The sequence below is a fragment of the Acomys russatus genome, chromosome 15, assembly GCF_903995435.1.
Source record: "Acomys russatus chromosome 15, mAcoRus1.1, whole genome shotgun sequence".
Taxonomy (NCBI): domain Eukaryota; kingdom Metazoa; phylum Chordata; class Mammalia; order Rodentia; family Muridae; genus Acomys; species Acomys russatus.
In genome coordinates, this window is record NC_067151.1 from 61470519 (window position 1) to 61489611 (window position 19093).

At 48.9% G+C, this 19093-nt stretch overlaps 1 protein-coding gene across 1 annotated transcript; it reads left to right on the forward strand.

Annotated features, from left to right (window-relative positions):
• The first annotated feature begins 4694 nt into the window (after positions 1-4694).
• Positions 4695-12800, forward strand: Ssr2 (signal sequence receptor subunit 2). Its single transcript, XM_051157480.1, has 6 exons — positions 4695-4805; positions 5036-5190; positions 6148-6246; positions 8511-8619; positions 11064-11141; positions 12608-12800. The coding sequence occupies exons 2-6, from the start codon at positions 5036-5038 to the stop codon at positions 12716-12718; spliced, it is 552 nt and encodes a 183-aa protein (XP_051013437.1). The 5' UTR covers positions 4695-4805; the 3' UTR covers positions 12719-12800.
• The last annotated feature ends 6293 nt before the right edge of the window (positions 12801-19093 follow it).

The following is a 19093-nucleotide window of genomic DNA, read 5'->3' on the forward strand; positions in this document are numbered from 1 at the left end:
CCAAGTCTCAATTGAGAAGGGTTTTTATAAGTTTTAGACAAATAAATGGGTTTTACAATATATGATTGGATGACATTTGGGCAGAAAAGCTGCAAGCAGGGAGTTACAAGTCTTGGCATTTCATGGTTGGGTAATAGGTGTAGGGGCAGGTTGACCTATAGAAAATATTGGCCTGGGGCTGGAGAGATGGCTCAGTAGTTAAGAGCGCCACCTGCTCTTCCAAAGGTCCTGAGTTCAATTCCGAGCAACCACATGGTGGCTCACAACTATCTAATTTAATCTGATATCCTCTTCTGCAGATAAAGCACTCATATGCAATAAATAAAATAAATAAATCTTTTTTTTTTTTTTTTTTTGGTTTTTCGAGACAGGGTTTCTCTGTGTAGCCTTGGCCATCCTGGACTCACTTTGTAGACCAGGCTGGCCTCGAACTCACATCGATCCGCCTGCGTCTGCCTCCCGAGTGCTGGGATTAAAGGCGTGTGCCACCACGCCCGGCTGAGTTGTTTTCAAAATGGAGTTTGTCTGGTCCATTCAGTCCAATGCTCCATCACTGGTTGGTGACCCAGGGCTTCTCAGATATGTCCAGTGAGCTAGAAATGACAGTGTAATCCTTCCATTTGTTATATATGTGTGCGAGCGTGTGTGTGTGTGTGTGTGTGTGTGTGTGTGTGTGTGTGTGTGTGACATATAGAATGTGATGATTGCCAGTTTTCTTCTTTTTGGATATGTATTTATTCCTGCCCCGTTTATCTGAGGGGCTAGAGAGATGGCTCAGTGGTTAAGAGCACTGTCTGTTCTCCAGAGGACTTTAGTTTAATTCCCATTTATCTATCTGAACGTTTCTTAATTTTTTGTTTTTGTTTTTGTTTGTTTTGTTTTTGTTTTTTTCAAGACCAGGCTGGCCTCGAACTCACAGAGATCCATCTGCCTCTGCCTCCCAAGTGCTGGGATTAAAGGCGTGCACCACCACGCCCGGCAGAATCTGCATTCTTTTATTTATTTATTTATTAAAGATTTATTTATTTATTATGTATACAGTGCTTTGCCTGCATGTGTGCCAGCAAGCCAGAGAGGGCATCAGTTCTCATTATGGATGGTTGTGAGCCACCATGTGGTTGCTGGGAATTGAACTCAGGACCTCTGGAAGAGCAGCCGGTGCTCTTAACCTCTGAGCCAGCTCTCCAGCCCCTGGCTTGCCATTCTAATCCCTACAGCCTCTATGGAGTTCTCTCATCTGGAACTACCTTTCTAAGCTTGGATTTCTAAGTTTGGATTAGAGTCCTTCCATGTTGGATGCCAAATGTAAAACTATGTTTTTGTTTTTTCTACTGCCGCCCTTGCTCCCAAATACTGGCATGGAGACCTGCTGTATTTAATAATTGCTTCAGGCACCACAGCTGGGCAGACGGTGTGCTGTTCTAACCCGACGGCTGTGCTTCCCAGGCACATACATGGCCTGTTTCTTGCCATCTTAGTCTCACTCTGGTAGTTCCTCCTTCATCTGTATCCTCATCACGCATGAATCCCTCATGACAACGCCTCTCCCTCCGCTCCGGACCCCCATCTTCTCTCCACCTGGGACCATGCTCCCCACTGGAATCAGAGCTCCTGTCTTATCCTCTCCTGCCCAGCTATTGGCTGTTGAGCTCTTTATTAACCAATCATAAGTGATGGAGAACAGTTTTCACATCACGTTGAGACAGAAGATGCTTCATAGAAATGACAGGGCCGAGCCGGGCGTGGTGGCGCACGCCTTTAATCCCAGCACTCGGGAGGCAGAGGCAGGCGGATCGCTGTGAGTTCCAGGCCAGCCTGGTCTACAAAGTGAGTCCAGGATGGCCAAGGCTACACAGAGAAACCCTGTCTCAAAAAACCAAAAAAAAAAAAAAAAAGACAGGGCCAACGTCTGGACTGCAACCAGATCTCAGGGTACAGAAACCAGCATCTGAACACACGGTACACAAGACTACCCCCCAACAGTCAGCCAAAACGAATCATTTCCTTGCCTCTGGCTGAGGGACTTATGGCTACCTGTGGTGCGTGTTAGCTCATGCTGGCCTCTCGGCTCCCTCAGTATCACAAGTTCCTATCACTCATGTCAAGGTCCATGCTCATAGCTACAATGTCCTCCCCTCCTCCCGTCGCCTAAACCCCCTGCAGCTCAGGGCTCCCCGCTCACCACTAACTGTCTCTTCATTTTCCCTTCTCTCACAGATAGCCTTGGCCGTGGCCAGTCTATTTCTTTTTTTTTTTTTTTTCCTTTTAATTTATGTGCACTGGTGTGAGGGTGTCAGATCTTGGAGTTACAGACAGTTGTGAGCTGCCATGTGGGTACTGGGAATTGAACCCGGGTCCTTTGGAAGAGCAGACAGTGCTCTTAACCACTGAGCCAACGCTCCAGCCCTGTCCAGTCTATTTCTTTCTCTTCCTGCTCTGGATGCTTCTGGATATTTTCTCTGTTTAATAATAATAATTCCTTCCCCTTAGTCGTCTTGTTGGCAGTTTCCTTATTGCATTGCCCACTCCCCACATACAGTTTAGGTAGTATGTTAGGAGTCCGGTGGTTGTGGTGCACGCCTTTAATCCCAGCACTCTGGAGGCAGAGGCAGAGGCAGGTGGATCGCTGTGAGTTCTTTTTTTTGGGGGGGGGGTTTCGAGACAGGGTTTCTCTGTGTAGCCTTGGCTGTCCTAGAATCGCTTTGTGGACCAGGCTGGCCTCGAACTCACAGAGATCCACCTGCCTCTGCCTCCCAAGTGCTGGGACTAGAGGCATGTGCCACCATGCCCGGCCGGATCGCTGTGAGTTCTAAGCCAGGCTTAGAAGACAGTCCAGAATAGCCAGGGCTACACAGAGAAACCCTGTCTAGAAAAACAAAACAAAATAAAAAGAAGTCAATCATTCTGGGCAGAGGTGGTACATGCCTTTAATCCCAGCACTTGGGAGGCAGAGGTAAGTGGATCTCAGAGTTCAAGGCCGGCCTGATCCGACAAATCAAGTTCCAGTATATAGAGGAACCCTGTCTCCAAAAACGGAGGGTCGGGGGGAGTCAAACAGTGGGGCTCAGTGACATAAACCTTTAATCTCACCTCCACTTGGGAGGCAGAAGCAAGGTATATCTGTGAGGAGTAGACCAGTCTCCAACAAACAAACGACCCTAGGCATCCACACAAGGGTATAAAAGAGGTGCAGCGGGAAGAAGGAAACTAGGGTTCTTACTTGTCCTGACATCAGTTCCCGAGCACCTAGAGCAGTGCCAGGGCACAGTAAACACATACCGGGTGCAAGAGGGCTGCAAAGTGGGGCTGGAGAGATGTGGTTAAGAGTGCTGGCTGCCTTTCCATAGGTCCTGAGTTCAATTCCCAGCAATCAAAAAGGATTCAGAAGATGGTGAGTTCATGTATGTGTGTGCATGTGGGGCTAAAGGTCAATATTGAGTATCTTTTGGGGGGTATGTTCTTTAAAAGATGTAGCTATTTATTATTATGTATACAGTGCTCTGCCTGCATGCACACCTGCAGGCCAGGAGAGGGCATCAGATCACATTATAGATGGTTGTGAGCCACCATGTGGTTGCTAGGAATTGAACATTCAGGGCTCTTAACCGCTGAGCCATCTCTCCAGCCCCAGGGTACCCTTTTCTATAGCTCTCGATATTATTATTATTTGCTTTTCTTTCTCTTTCTGAAACAGGCCTCACTATGTGGTGCTGGTTGGCTCAGAAGTTACAGAATCTGCCTCTGCCTCCCCAGTACTGAGATAAAGGCTTGCTCGTGCACACACACACGTAGCAGTGCACACATAGAGGTCGAGGACAACTTACGAGTGTCAGTTCTCTCTTATTGCTTGGGTGCATGGGTTCGAACTCAGGTGGGCAGCTTAGCGGCAAGTGCCTTTACCTGCTGAGTGGTGTCTCTGGCCCTAAAGTAGCTGTCTCTATGAAGTGCTAATTACATAAGGCAGTGAGCAGCCGACTTGGAAATCTAAGAAAGCAAGGAAAGACTGTATCAGGTACTCAGCCTTAAAGCAAAGTCGGGGTGTCTTTGAACTTTAAATTTTACCTATGCACCGCCGGGCGTGGTAGCACACGCCTTTAATCCCAGCACCCAGGAGGCAGAGGCAGGTGGATCGCTGTGAGTTCGAGGCCAGCCTGGTCTAGAAAGCGGGTCCAGGACAGCCACAGCTACACAGAGAAACCCTGTCTCGAAAAACCGAAAAAAATGGGGCTGGAGAGATGGCTCAGTGGTTAAGAGCACTGCCTGCTCTTCCAAAGGACCCGGGTTCAATTCCCAGCACCCACATGGCAGCTCACAACTGTCTGTAACTCCAAGATCTGACACTTTCACACCAACGCACATAGATTAAACCTAAATAAAATATAAAAAAAAAAAAAGAAGAAAAACCGAAAAAAAATCTATGCAGTTTATTTAAGTTTAGTTTACTTATATAAACAGAGGATTTCCTCTGCATCCCCCATGGATGCAGAGGTGTGGGGGGGGGAAGGGAGGGAGGAAGAGGGGGGGAGGGAGGGAGGAAGGGAGGGAGGGGAGAGGAGCGGAGAGGAGAGGAGAGGATATGGGGTAGAATGGAGGACACACAGCAAAGAACCTAGGACTCTAGGTAACTCCCTCGTTTGGGGTGGCAGCCACCACAAAGGGGAGGCGAGGCTTGTTCCAGAACTACAACATCCACAAGGCACTGGGCCGGACATCAGGGCCTCCGGCCAGATCCGTTTCCGGTCTATGGGACGCTGACGTTGTTTTCCGGTTGTCTGGGGCCCAGGGAGGCCTTTAGGGTGCTCACGGTGAGTCCTGCAGTCGCACGAGTGCTGGGGGTCCGCGGTGACCGGGTCTGACCGGAAGCGAGGTGCCCACTGCTGTGGCTTGGGCTTCCCCTGGTCCACGGCTGCCGACGTGGCGCTGGGGCTGGAGTGTGGGGCGGCGCAACGTGTCTGCCTGCTTGCCGGTGTTTTCCGTACTTTGCTCACTTTTCTCTCTCTCGCTCTCTTTTTTTTCCTCCCCCCCTCCCCCAAAGATGAGGTCGCTGGCGTTTGTGGTGTTGGCTCTGTTAGCTGTCAGTCACGCAGAAGAAGGAGCCAGGCTTTTGGCCTCCAAATCACTGCTGAACAGATACGCCGTGGAAGGGCGGGACCTGACCCTGCAGTATAACATCTACAATGTTGGCTCCAGGTAACGGCCTGGGATTAGCATGGCTCTTTCTGGATTCTGAGCTTCCGTGTAGGCATGGAGAACCTTTTGTTGGGGAGTGAATTCTCCAGCGTTGGGTGCCGGGAGTGAGTGAGCGAATGCACGCGTGTGTATGTACAGGGGGACTCACTTTTGGCGGGGTGCCTTTTGAATCTGAAGTCATCCTTGGTGAACTACAAGAAACGGTCTTCAAAGCCCGTCGCGGTGTCGCACGCCTGTAATCGCAGCACTTGGGAGGCAGAGGCAGGCGGTTCTCTGTGAGTTCGAGGCCAGCCTGGTCTACAAAGTGAGATCAGAACAGCCAGGGTTTCAGAGAGAAACCCTGTCTCAAAAAACAAAGAAAAATAAACCAGTCTTCCGCTTTGGGGGCCCGGAAGGGTTTCAAACAGGCAGGAACAAATTCAGCTTGTGGGGAAGGGAATGCAGACACAGCTTGTGCCAGGCAGTTCTCTTCCCTCGGGCAGACTCCAAGCTTCATTCTTTCACCTGTGAGCACTTTTTTGTTTGCTTGTTGTTTTGTTTGGGTTTGGGTTTTTCGAGACATGATTTCTCTGTTACACAGAGTCCTGACTGTCCTGGACTCTTCTCTGTAGACCAGGCTGGCCTCCAACTCACAAAGATCCGCTTGCTTCTGCCTCCCGAGTGCTGTGATTAAAGGCCTGTGCCACCACCGCCTGGGTCCCATGAGCACTTTTATTGCTACTCTTTCATTTTTATTTTTCTTTTCCATCTTCATCTTACCTCACTCTCCAGAAATTAAAGCAGGAACAGCTTTGGGCACATTCACTTCAGGATATTTGAGGATTCTGGTGTTTCTGAGCGAGGAAACCCAGGCAGACCCAGGTTACCCTGGGAGTTTCTTTTGAGCAGCGGGTAGATTTTTTTTGGCTATCTGCCTTAGTTTCATATCCCTCACACCTTGTTTCCTCTGCTTTCCAGTGCCGCACTGGATGTGGAATTATCTGATGATTCCTTCCCTCCCGAAGACTTCGGTATCGTCTCTGGTATGCTCAACGTCAAATGGGACCGGATTGCCCCGTATCCTCTTCGTCTGGGTGATGAGGGCCGGAGAGGGACGCTGCCTGCCAAGCGCCTGCCAAGCGGCGGGAGTGCTTCACATTGGCTGGGTGTGTGGTCTTCACATTGGCTGGGTGTGTGGTCTTCAGTTTCTTGTCATATATCTGGAGAAGATGAAGGCGGACAGGCGTTAGCTGTGTGAGTGCACCTTCCTCTAGGCTGTAGACCCCGCCTTCCATCAGGGAGATACAAACATTTATAAAGATATTTGCAGCCATATAGGGTGCTTGGAGGTGCTCTTTTTTCTTTGCATTGCTGGAGATAGACCCAGGCATTCACACACACTGGGTAAATGCTCTATACCCGAGGTACGTTCAAAACAGATATAGTGGGATGTTAGCGGGGAGAATCTGGGTAATGTGTTAGCCTCCTGTCTTATTCAGTGAGTGTCTGCTTTCTGATATGACAGTTATTTATTATTAGCAGTATTAGTATTATTTTTGTTTTTCGATACAAGGTTTCTCTGTGTAGCCTTGGCTGTCCTGGACTTGCTTTGTAGACCAGGCTGGCCTCGAATTCACAGAGATCTGCCTGCCTCTCCTCCCAAGTGCTGGGATTACAGGCATGCGCCACCAGGCCCTGGGACAGTTAGTTTTTAACCATTGAGTTGCATGTTTAATTGTCTGCTCCCTGCTTTGTGCATTAAAATATATTTAGATGGTATGTGTGTGTATACACTCCTGTGTGCATGCATGTGCAGGTGCCTGTGGAGGCGACAAGACATCAGATGCCTGGGAGCTGTGATTACAGAAGGTTATTTCCTATGTGGATGCTCAGAACCAAACTCCAGTTTTTGAAAGGGTAGGAAGTGCCGGGCGTGGTGGCGCATGCCTTTAATCCCAGCACTCAGGAGGCAGAGGCAGGTGGATCTTTGTGAGTTTGAGACCAGGCTGGTCTACAAAGTGAGTCCAGGCTATACAGAGAAACCTTGTCTCGAAAAAACAAAAAAGAAAAAAAGAAAGAAAGGGTATGAAGTGTTCTTAACCCCTGAGCCATCTCTTCAGCTAGACTTCCCAAGGAGGGCAATACTATCTTCGTGTTTTTGTTCGCTCTTTTTGCTTTTATCCTGTATACTATATTTTTAAGAACTTCTGTCGGGGGCTAGGATGATGCCTCTATGGGTAAGAACACTTGTGTTTGGGGCTAGAGAGATGGCTCAGTGGTTAAGAACACTGACTGCTCTTCCAGAGGTCATGAGTTCAATTCCCAGCAACGACATGTTGGCTCACAACCATCTATAACGAGATTTGTATACATAATAAATAAATCTTTAAAAGAACACTTGTGCTTTTCACAGAAGACACAAATTTGGGTCCTAGCATTCATGTCAGGCAGCTCACAGTCTTCTGTAACTCCAGCTTCAGGGACTCCAGGGTCCTTTTCTGACCTTCCTAGGCATTGACATATATGTGCATACACACATACCCATGGGGACACACACAAATATAAACATAAAGTCTTGGCAGGCACAATGATGTACATCTTTAATCCTAATACTCCAGATACAGAGCTAGCCTGGTCTTTGTACTGAGTTCCAGGTTAGCCAGACTACACAGTGAGACCCTGTCTTTAAAAATCAACAATAATCAATATTCTGTGACCTTAAAGATTTATTTATTTTTCATATATACACAGTGTTTTGCCTGCATGTACACCAAAAAAGGGCACCAGATCTCATTATATATGATTGTGAGCCACCATGTGGTTCCTGGGAATTGAACTCAGGACTTCCAGAAGAGCAGGCAGTGCTCTTAACCTCTGAGCCATCTCTCCAGCCCTATTCTGTTTTTTTGGTGGTTTTTGTTTGTTTGTTTGTTTGTTTTTTGTTTTTGTTTTTGTTTTTGTTTTTCAAGACAGGGTTTCTCTGTGTAGCCTTGACTATCCTAAACTCACATTTTAGACCAGGCTGGCCTACAACTCACAGCGATCCGCTTGCCTCTGCCTCCTGAGTGCTGGGATTAAAGGCTGTTTTTTAAAGTTTACATTTAAAAATCTTGATGGAGTGTTTCATAGACCTTTTAAATTTTAGCATATTAGTTGAGTGTGGTAGCCCACGCCTGTCCTCCCAGAGCTGGGAAGCCAAGGCAGGTAGGTTCCATGGATTCAAGGGTAGCCTCAGCTAGAATGAAAAGCTGGCCTCACAAGAGAGCCGCCTGCCTCTGCTTGCCACGTGCTGGGATTCAAGGCCTTCACTGTCCTTTTTTCTTCCTTAACTCTGGGGCTAGTGCTAGCAATGTCTCCCACACAGTGGTCCTGCGCCCTCTCAAAGCTGGCTACTTCAACTTCACGTCAGCGACCATTACCTACCTGGCCCAGGAGGATGGGCCTGTTGTGGTAAGTCGTCCAAACCTTGAGCCAGGTAGGGCTCCAATTTCCTTCAAAGCTCTCCAGTTTCTTTTCATAGTGTATGGATTGATTTTTACTTATGCATGTGTGTCTGTGTGTGTATGTTGGGTGCCCATCGAGGCCAGAGGCATCTGATCTCCTGGCTGTTGGCTCTTGTTAAAAACTCCTGTAGACAATTTCCACAGCAACTCCTAAGACAGGCTGACTGCGTACCTGCTATAGTCCTAAGGAATCTGTTTCCAATTGTAAAGTTCCAGAACAGTGTGCCTGGGTGAGCGACCACAGCGTCTCCCCTCTCTGTCCCTCTGTTTTTCTTTTTCTTTTTTGGTTTTTCGAGATAGGGTCTCTCTGTGTTATCCTTGGCTGCCCCTGGACTCGCTCTGTAGACCAGGCTGGCCTCGAACTCACAGCGATTCGCCTGCCTCTGCCTCCCGAGTGCTGGGACTAAAGGCGTGCGCCACCATGCCCAGCATTGTCCTTCTATTTTTATAGCTCTCCATTTTATAGCTGTCCCTGCTGTTGCTGGTCACTTTGCCAGACTCCACTGTTAGATTCCCGCCCCCCTTGGCTATTGAGACACGTCTCACTATGGTGCCCTGGCTGTCCTGGTACTTGCTCTGTAGACGAGGCTGGCCTCAGACTCACAAGAGAGGTACCTCCCTCTGCCTCCCAAGTGCTGGGATTAAAGGCCTACCCCACCATCACCCAGCCAGGCTGGGTTTTTTGGTTTTGGTTGTTTTGTTTTATTTTGAGAGAAAATCTTGCTACATTATCGTGGGTGGCCTAGAGCTCACTTTGTCAACCTGGCTGGCCGTATTTATGACAAACTCCCTGCCTCTGTATTACTAGTGCTAAGGGTTACAGATGTAAGGTCACCTATGTAATCTCACTATCACTGCAGTTGGCCTTATTTTTAATTAATTAATTAAAGTGGTTGATTTTTTTTTTATTTATTTATTTTTACTTAGTTTGAGACAGATTCTCCTGTAGCCCAGACTGATCTTCCTCAAATTCTCAATATATGAAGGAGGCTGGCCTTGAACTCCTGATCTTCCTCCCTCCCTCACCCAAGTGCTGGGATTACCAGCCTCTATGCCCAGCACTGCCTGGTACTTGGTGGGTTAATAGCCACCCGAATCAAAGCTTAGCTGCCACCTGAGAAACAGAGTTGTTTGCAGTGAGCTCCAAACTCTTGGCCCTCTTCAAAGCAAAGGAATGTGGAGTAGCCCCAGCTCTCCGGGAATGTACATCGGGTAGGGCTCGGACATTTTTAGGACATTTCTTAGTACTTAATCTGAGCCTTATTCTACCCTGTGAAGTAGAACAGGCTGTTCTCTCTTGAGCAGTAAGTAACTGAGTGTCGAGACCTGGTAATGGGCCTAAGACTAATGGATTGAGCTTTGGATTTAGTTGTATAGCTGCCTGACCTATTAACAAATGCTCAGCTGGGCATGGTGGCGCACGCCTTTAATCCCAGCGCTTGGGAAGCAGAGGCAGGCGGATCGCTGTGAGTTCAAGGCCAGCCTGGTCTACAAAGCCAGTCCAGGACAGCCAAGGCTACACAGAGAAACCCTGTCTCAAAAAACAAACAAAACAAAACAAAACAAAAACAAATGCTCACTGTGGGGTGAGCCCCACCATGTGGAATTTCAGCTCTCCTGGCTCCTAATCGATGTTTCTTTACAAAATGTTAAAAGGAATCTTCTCTCTGATTTTTTTTTTTTAATATGATCCATTCGTTCATTCATGAATTACAACTTTATTTATTTATTTATTTATTTATTTTTGAGACAAGGTATCTCTGTATAATAGTCCTGGTTGTGCTTTGTAGACCAGGCTGGCCTCGAACTCACAGAGATCCGCCTGCCTCTGCCTCCCGAGTGCTGGGATTAAAGGCGTGTGCCACCATGCTTTATCTCTTTAATTTAAAAGTTTTTCTTAAAAAATACTTTTTTTAGATTTACTTGTGTATATGAGAGCTTTGCCTACTCATTTGTTTGTGTTCTGCATGAAGACGTCAGAAGGGATCGGATTTCCTGGGACTGGAGAGGTGGTTGTGAGCTACTTTGTGGGCGCATTGGGGGACCCAACCCAGGTCCTTTGCAAGAACAGCCAATGCTGTTAACCACTGAGCCTTCTCTCCAGTTCCTGTTTGTTCTCCCCCAAGTACTGAATATCAGAGCCCAGGCGTCTTCCTTCTTTCTTTCCTTCTTTCCTTCTTTCCTTCCTTCCTGCCTTCCTAGCCCAGGCGTCTCGTGTGCTGCCTAGGACCCTGCCTCTTGCGCTGTAGCTCTGTGCGTTCAGTGCTCTTTCTTGCCTGTGTATGTTGGTAACCGAGTCCAGTGCTGTGCTGTGTCGTGCTATGTCATTAGGAACTGCCTGGAGGCGATGATTTTGAAGCGTGCCTTGATGCCTTCTTTTTCCCTCTCCAGATTGGCTCCACCAGTGCCCCTGGCCAGGGAGGAATCCTCGCTCAGCGGGAGTTTGACCGGAGATTCTCCCCCCATTTTGTAAGTGCCTCTAGTATTGTGTCTCTGCGTTCCTTGCCATGAGAACATTATTTTAGTTCTAGAAACTTAGGGTCTCTTAGACAATTGATTTGCTCTGCACTGTCTGTTTTTGCTTTTATTTGAGAGAAAGAGAGAGACAGAAACACAGTTTTAGATATATTTCTGATATAATCATTCCCAGAATTTTATTTTTATTTATTTATTTATTTATTTTCTTCAAGACAGGGTTTCTCTGTGTAGCCTTGACTGTCCTGGACTCATTTTGTAGACCATGCTAGCCTTGAACTCATGGTGATCCACCTGCCTCTGCCTCCTGAGTGCTGGAATTAAAGGCGTGCACCAAGCCGGGCATGGTGGTGCACGCCTTTAATCCCAGCACTTGGGATACAGAGGCAGGCGGATCGCTGTGAGTTCGAGGCCAGCCTGGTCTACAAAGTGAGTTCAGGATGGCCAAGGCTACACAGAGAAACCCTGTCTCGAAAAACAAAAAAAGAAGATTACCTGGGCCGAGCAGTGGTGGCGCACACCTTTAATTCCAGCATTTGGGAGGCAGAGGCAGGTGGATCTCTGTGAGTTTGAGGCTAGCCTGGTCTACAAAGTTAGTCCAGGACAAACAGTCAAGAGACTACACAGAGAAACCCTGTCTTTTTTGTTTTGTTTTGTTTTTTATTTTTTGTTTTTTTGAGACAGGGTTTCTTTGTGTAGCCTTAGCTGTCCTGGACTCAGATCCACCTGCCCCTGCCTCCCAAGTGCTGGGATTAAAGGCGTGCGCCACCACCGCCGGTAGAGTGTTTGCCCAGCATGCTCAAGGCTCCAGGTTCTATCCCAGCCCTGTGTAAAGCCAGGCCTGGTGGCACACCTGTAATCCCAGCACATTTTAGGAAACGAAGGCAGGAACATGAGGAGTTGAAGGTCATCATCAGCTCTTTAGCCAGTGTAAGGCAGGCCTGGGCCGCGTGGGACACCAGCAACAACAAAACTCCCCTGATCTCATAAACACAGCCTCAGTAAGGCAGCGGAGGGAGGCGCTGTGGTGAGGTTTCACACGGGGGAGGCGGGGTGCGGGGGGGCGGTGGCTGGAGGCAGTACCACCTGTCCCATGTTCAGAGAGTCAAAGAAGCAAGGCACGGCAGGTGTTGAGAACAGCTCAGATGGGACTAAAGGTGTGATCCATGAAGGGCCAGTGCTTCACAAGGCTGGAAGGCAGAGCACGCTCAAGTATGACACAGATAGTCCCAGGTGACAGGGCCTCCTGTTAGGGACATCCCTTTCTCAGGCACTCTCTAGAGTTTGGGTGAGGTGAGGCTTTGGCTACACAGCTTGAAAAGTAGACTGGTTGCCAAGAGCCATTTTGTCTGAGGAGAGAGGCGGGCACAGTCTGGGCCCTGCTACTCCCTTTGCCATTCCCGCCTTCCCGGTCTCTTCCTGCACCCAGACTCCTAAGCCAGCCCTGTTTCCCTCCACAGCTGGACTGGGCAGCCTTCGGGGTCATGACCTTGCCCTCCATCGGCATACCTCTGCTCCTGTGGTATTCCAGCAAGAGGAAGTACGATACTCCCAAACCCAAGAAGAACTGAACGCAGCTTCCTCGGCCCTCCCTCCCAGGAACCAGGTGTTGCCCAGTCTCCACAGGGGATCAGATGTGTTCTCTTGGCCCTTGGCCCGCGGCCATTTTGTCCTGAATCCTACCCTGAACCCAAACAGATGCCAGGGCAGGCAGGCCTGGAGACTGTGAGAGCCCTGTCTTCACCGAAGCCATACAGGACTGCCTAGGGCCGCAGCTTTGGGGCTTGAGGGTCCCACCAAGGTGCTGTTGGAATATTACTGGTAATATGAACTCTTGGGGGTCCAGGAGGGGCCCTTTGGACACTGTCTGACAACCCCACCTCCTGCTCCTCTCAAGAGGGTAGAAGATTAAATGAAAGCAATGGGGCCGACACAGGCTCTGCCTGGATCAGGGGCACTTACCAAATGGATTTTCTAATAAAAACAAATGCCACACCCATGTGTTTGTCTTGCTGTGGACAGACAGTGATTTCTGGAGCCCAGGTCTGGAAGCTCCAGCTCCAGGGCAAGCCAGTAGACTCCTTTGGCCGTCTTTATTCCAGAGATGTGCCTTGTTTCCTTTTGAACCCTCCTGGTCATCTTTTCTGTTTTCCTACTCATCACCACACAGTCTCCCTAAGCCTTCCTTGCTGGCTCTCCCCACCTGTAGATGGTTTTCATTGCTCGTGCCTTGAGGGGCCTATCTATTTACTGAACTTTCTAGAAAGCTGCTCTTAGGGCAGTTTGTAGTCTAAATCAGTAGTTCTCAACCTGTGGTTCGAGACCCCTTCAGGGGTTGACTGGCCCTTTCATAGGGGTCACATATCAGATATATGCAATTCATAATTGGCAAAATTGCAGTTATGAAGTAGCAATAAAAATAGTTTTATGGCCAGGTGGTGGTGGTGCAGGCCTTTAATCCAGCACTCAGGAGGCAGAGGCAGGCAAATCTGTGAGTTCAAGGCAGCCTGGTCTACAAAGTGAGCCTAGGACAGCCAGGGCTACACAGAGAAACTCGGTCTCGAAAAAAACAAAAAATTACGTTTTAAAAAACCAGATGGCATCTCTTAGGGCTGAAGAGATTGTTCCGCACTTAAAAGTACACTGCTCTTGCAAAGGACTCAAAACTATGTCAGGTGGTCTTTAGCTCCAGCCTAGTGAATCCAGCACCCTTTCATGCCTTCTGTAGGCTCCCGAGCGAGCGCGCTTGTGCATGCACACAACACACATTAGTAAAGGAAACAGCTTTTTGAGTTTGAATTTATTTGTTTTCTTTTGAGATGGGGTCTCCTTATTGCATATCTGGCTGTTTTAGAACTTCCATTGTGGACCAGGCTGCCTCAGACTCACAGAGATCCATCTGCCTCTGTCTTCTGAGTGCTGGGATTAAAGGTGTACACTACCATGCCTAGCAGTGTTTGCCTTTTGAGCCAGTGAGCCAGGAAGAAGTGCTGGGTTTCCTGCATCAGGCCCTCTTGCCGCCAGCCAGTGGAAATAGCAGCTTTGGCTGCAGCCGCCTTGTGGAGAAGCCACTGTAAACTGACTCTGTCCAACCCAGGAATGCCGTGGTCTGAGAAAGGCCTCCCAGGCAGGAGGAAACGCAACAAACACCAGCTTTGTTTCTGCTACCAAGTTTCCCCTTTAGAGTCTGCTCCTCAGCTCCCCTGCCCAACCGGTTTAACCTTTCCTTTCCCCAGCTGTGGGAGCCTCCATGTCCCTGGAAGATGAAAAGGACATGGAGACAACGGGAAGCTCCAAATGGGGTGGCCCTCAGGCAGCTCACATCCTTCCTTCAAGCCCTGCAGCTCGGACACCCCAGTGCCAGCCAGGTCAGAAAGCAAGAAAGCTGACGACACCTCTTGTTCGTTATGTTCCGTTCGCTGGGAACCTGGGAATGCTCAGATTGGAACGGAGTGGGGGGTGGGACGAGCAGGTGGAGGGATATATCAAGTGGGGAGCCCATTTGATGGGGACGATCTTGTCTAGTGCCGAAAACCTTCCTGGTTCCTTTCCAGGGAGGGACGCGCTGTTTCCCATGCAGAGTTAAATCACAGGAGGAGGGCTCTCCTGCCCACAGCAGGATGGACTTGGGCAGGTGACAGAAGCTGTTTCCTAGTGTTCACTCTGGGTGGTCTCCCCTGGAGAGCTGGGGAGCTCACTCCTTTTCCTTGCACTGTGAACTGGCACTGGTGGGGAAGGAGATGGACCAGGGAGTTCAGGAGCTCACAGATGCCAAGCGCGGTGAAGGCACTAAGTGCTGTGTGTGCCTTGAAAAGAGGCCAAACTAGATGCTTCATCTCTCAAGAGATCAGCTGCCTTGGAGTCAGGGTGGAGTTTGAGCCTGCCTTTAGTAAGCACCCCTGAAGTCTATGGAAGAGACTTAGCTGAAAGAGTTGGCTTCAGCGCTGCAGTTGTCACCCTTGGGCAATCCGATAGGGTGAGTGCTTATAGTTCTCTTTGATGCTCCCACAGACACAGAAACACACACACACACAACCTCAAGGCTCTGAATCCTGACTCAGGGTGTATGCAGATCTGTGGGAGGAGGAGGAGGGTGAGCAAAACCTCATTGCCTTGACTGAGCCCCCCTCCTCCAAAAGGATGGACAACAATCCCGAAGCAAGCAGGGCCGACGATGTCCCTTCTACCTTCCGCAGACTAGCCCTCTAGTCCTCCCACAGCCTTCAGAGGCAGCATCTCAGCCACACTCGGCTTGGTACCGGAGGGAGCCAGCTCCCTCCGTTTCCGCTCCCTTCACAGCTAGCTCGGCCTTCAGACCTGAGGAAGGTGGACGGAACAGGAACATGGGAGCCTACCTTGCAGGGAGAATAGAGCCGGGAGTTGTCTCCCCGGGGCCCACAGCTGGGTCGTGGGGAGCAGCGCTGAGCACACAGTCAAGATAACTGGGTGCCTACCCATACATGGTCACTCACTGTTGACTTCTGGTGGATGCCATCTTGGAGCTTGCATCCTCATCTGGAGCATCCTAGATTTAATGGGGAATCTCATGGACCGGATTCCTTCTCCCTAGGACAGTGATTTGCTTCTTCCTTCTCATGTTTGGTCAGGCCATGTAAGGAATTGAGCATAGCGCCTTCTGGGAGCAGCTGCCATTCCCCTCACCCACAGCAAGGACTCCAGACCAAAGGATGACTGACCATAAGACAACTAATTTGCCGGGCGGTGGTGGCACACGCCTTTAATCCCAGCACTCGGGAGGCCGAGGCAGGCAGATCACTGTGAGTTCAAGGCCAGCCTGATCTACAAAGCAAGTCCAGGACAGCCAGGGATACACAGAGAAACCCTGTCTCAACAAAACAAAACAAAACAAAACAAAAGACAGCTAATTTGATTATTTTATCCTATAGGTCACAAAGGACAAAGTAAAGTAGTTTATCCAAACATCACCAGCAGATGGCAGTCAGCATATCTAGTTTTACGTATTATTTTTGAGACAGAGTCTCTGTATAGACTTAGGCTAGCCTGAACTCACTAGATAGCCCAGGTTGGCCTATCCCCCAGAGTGCTGTTGTGCCACCACAGTGACCCAAAACAAATTTACTAAGTGACTATGACAAACCCACATTTCCCATTTCCTGCCTACTTTACAAACCAGGAATGAAGCGTTTAGTACGTAACTAGTCCAAGATGCTGTAAATACCGAGCTGTCAGAGCCAGGTTCTCCCATACGCGCCCTTTCCAAGACAGGATCCTTAGAGAGGCGTGCCTCCAGTGACCTCAGGAAATCCAATGTGTGCCAAGCTGCCCTCTGCCCTGGAGGAAGAAGTGAGGGCTGAGTTCACCACACCCCCTCAGTTGTTACCAAGGAAAGGGTGGAGGAGCTGGTCAAATACCCTGCTGCTTGGCAACCAAAACACGCCATGCCATGTATATGTGTGTGCCAAGTTGCTGGTCACTGTGCTGCTGTCAGAGCTGGGGCCCTCCTCATCTGCAGCTACCTTTGTAATCTCTCACTCCTTGTACTTTCATCACAAATAAGTACAATCTTACCTCCTCCTCCGCTACTGTAACCTGCCTCTTAAAGGGACCAAAGAGCAGGTTTTAAGCCAAATACGAGAGAGGACAGAGGATCCTGCTGACCCCAGGGAAGACTTTGCTGTTAAGTAGGTCTCTAGCTGGTGACTCCTGCCCTGGGATGATGTTCCCTTTTCCCCCGCCCTGGCTTCCCCTGTCCCCTGTTAGAGGGAAGATAAAAGTTCCCTAGTGGTCCGGGTCCCACATCCTCCCCCACTAGGGTGACCCCAGCCTGGTTTCCCACGCCTGTTTCCACCACTGGAGCCTGAGTCCCGTGGCCACCCTTTTTTATACTTAGGGCAGGGCCGTGGCACCCAAAGGGTTAAAGGCCTGGCCGCAGAACTGTCTAGGGTGTTTGAAGTGGGGTGGGGAAGGGAAGGGCTTAAGCCATTGAAGAGGCAGCTGGTCAGGGCTGGAATGAGTGCCCCCCTGGCCCCTATGCAAACTTGTGGACCATGAACAGTTCCTGTAGAGGGACCAAGAGAGAGGCACCCCCACTGAGGTGCTGGGGTAGACCCCTAGAGGGGCTGCCTGAAACAAGGACTTACACCCATATTGAAGTCACCAGCTGAGGGCAAGAACAGGTTTCCCATCTTCTGGACGTCTGTCTCCCGGGTCTGGTGAGTTTCCTCTTCCTTTTTCTGCGTCCTGTTTGATAAAAGTACATTCCTCAGGAGGCAGAGATGTCCAGGAACCCCTCGGCACCCCGGAAGTGGCAAAAGAACTCATAGGTCTCTCAGCAACATCTCACATTCACACTTATGCTGGGGGGGGGGGGGCAGTGTGTATGTGTGTGTGTGTGTGTGTTTGTGTGTGTGTATGTGTTTGTGTGTGTGTGTGTGTGTGTGTGTGTGTTTGTTCCTACATGTTTGTGTGCCTGCATACAAGTATCCAAATAGGAAAGCAAGGACTCACCATAATGGCCAATGATTAACACAACTTGTATAGCAAATGTTTTTTTTTTTTTTTTTTTTTTTTTGGTTTTTCGAGACAGGGTTTCTCTATGTAGCCTTGGCCATCCTGGACTCGCTTTGTAGACCAGGCTGGCCTCGAACTCACAGCGATCCGCCTGCCTCTGCCTCCCGAGTGCTGGGATTAAAGGCGTGCGCCACCACTAGCAAATGTTTTTAAATCCTTTTTGCTTTCCTTTTTAATTTTTAGAATCTTATAGGGTTAGCAAACCCAACCCCTGTGTTAAATACAAGGTTTAAAGGATTTAAATAACTAACCTATGTCAATTAAGATGTAAGTTGTAGTACTAGGTTTCAAGGTCAAGTTCACTTGACATCTAATGACAATGTCATTAAGAGCAAAAGCAAGCTGGGCTGTGGTGGCACACGCCTTTAATTCCAGCACTCGGGAGGCAGAGGCAGAGGACAGCCTGGTCTACAAAGTGAGTCCAGGACAGCCAGGGCTACACAGAGAAACCTTGTCTCAAAAAACCAACCAGCCAACAACAATAACAAAAAACCAGAGCAAAAGAAAAACAAAACCCCACTATCCTTTTTATCCTGATTTTGCTGGGACTAGGATCCAGCACCTCAGTAAGGTAAGTGATGCCTTCACCACTGAGCTATAGCCCACCTGGGCTCCCGCCCCCCTCTCTCATGTAGCTCTGGCTGTCCTAGAACTTACTATGTAGACCAGACTGACCTGAAACACATAGCAATTCATCTACTTCTTTCTCTGGAGTGTTGGGATTAAAGGTGTGCACAACCACACCCAGTCCTCTGGATGTTTCATCCAGTATGGACACCAAGGATGGCCACAGAATCTGGGAACCTGGAGGCTCAAACGCCCCAGCACCTCTTGTGTCTTAAAGTATTTCTTTTTCCCAGGAATTTAGTTATAAGATGTCACTTGTGCCTTTTAATCCCAGCTCTCGGGAGGCAGAGTCAGGCGGATCGCTGTGAGTTTGAAGCCAGCCTGGTCCACAAGGTGAATCCAGGACAGCCAAGGCAACACAGAGAAGCCCTGTCGCAAAAAACAAACAAACAAACAAAAAAATGTCACTTGTCACTCAAAGCATTTATAAGATTTCTTTTTTTTTTTTTTTTTTTTTTTGATTCTGGTTTTTTGAGACAGGGTTTCTCTGTGTAGCCTTAGCTACCCAAGATTTTTTTTTTTTTTTTAGTTTACCAAGGATTATTACCAAGGATTATGGTGTAATGACATGACATTTTTCCTAAAATTTTAAGTATGGGGATAGGAGGAACAACTAGAACACATTTTGTTTGGAAAAATACCATAATGAGCCAGGCGTGGTGGCACACGCCTTTAGTCCCAGCACTTGAGAGACAGAGGCAGTCATATCTCTGTGAGTTTGAAGCCAGCCTGGTCTACAAAGAGAATCCAGGACAGCCAGGGCTCTG

What these genes read in the sequence shown, in the direction of transcription:
- Ssr2 (XM_051157480.1), top strand. Translation starts at nt 5,036, where the DNA reads ATGAGGTCGCTGGCGTTTGTGGTGTTGGCTCTGTTAGCTGTCAGTCAC. An exon ending in AGGAGGATGGGCCTGTTGTG is followed by an intron (nt 8,620 to 11,063) that starts GTAAGTCGTCCA and finishes TTCCCTCTCCAG; the next exon opens with ATTGGCTCCACCAGTGCCCC. An exon ending in GGAGATTCTCCCCCCATTTT is followed by an intron (nt 11,142 to 12,607) that starts GTAAGTGCCTCT and finishes TTCCCTCCACAG; the next exon opens with CTGGACTGGGCAGCCTTCGG.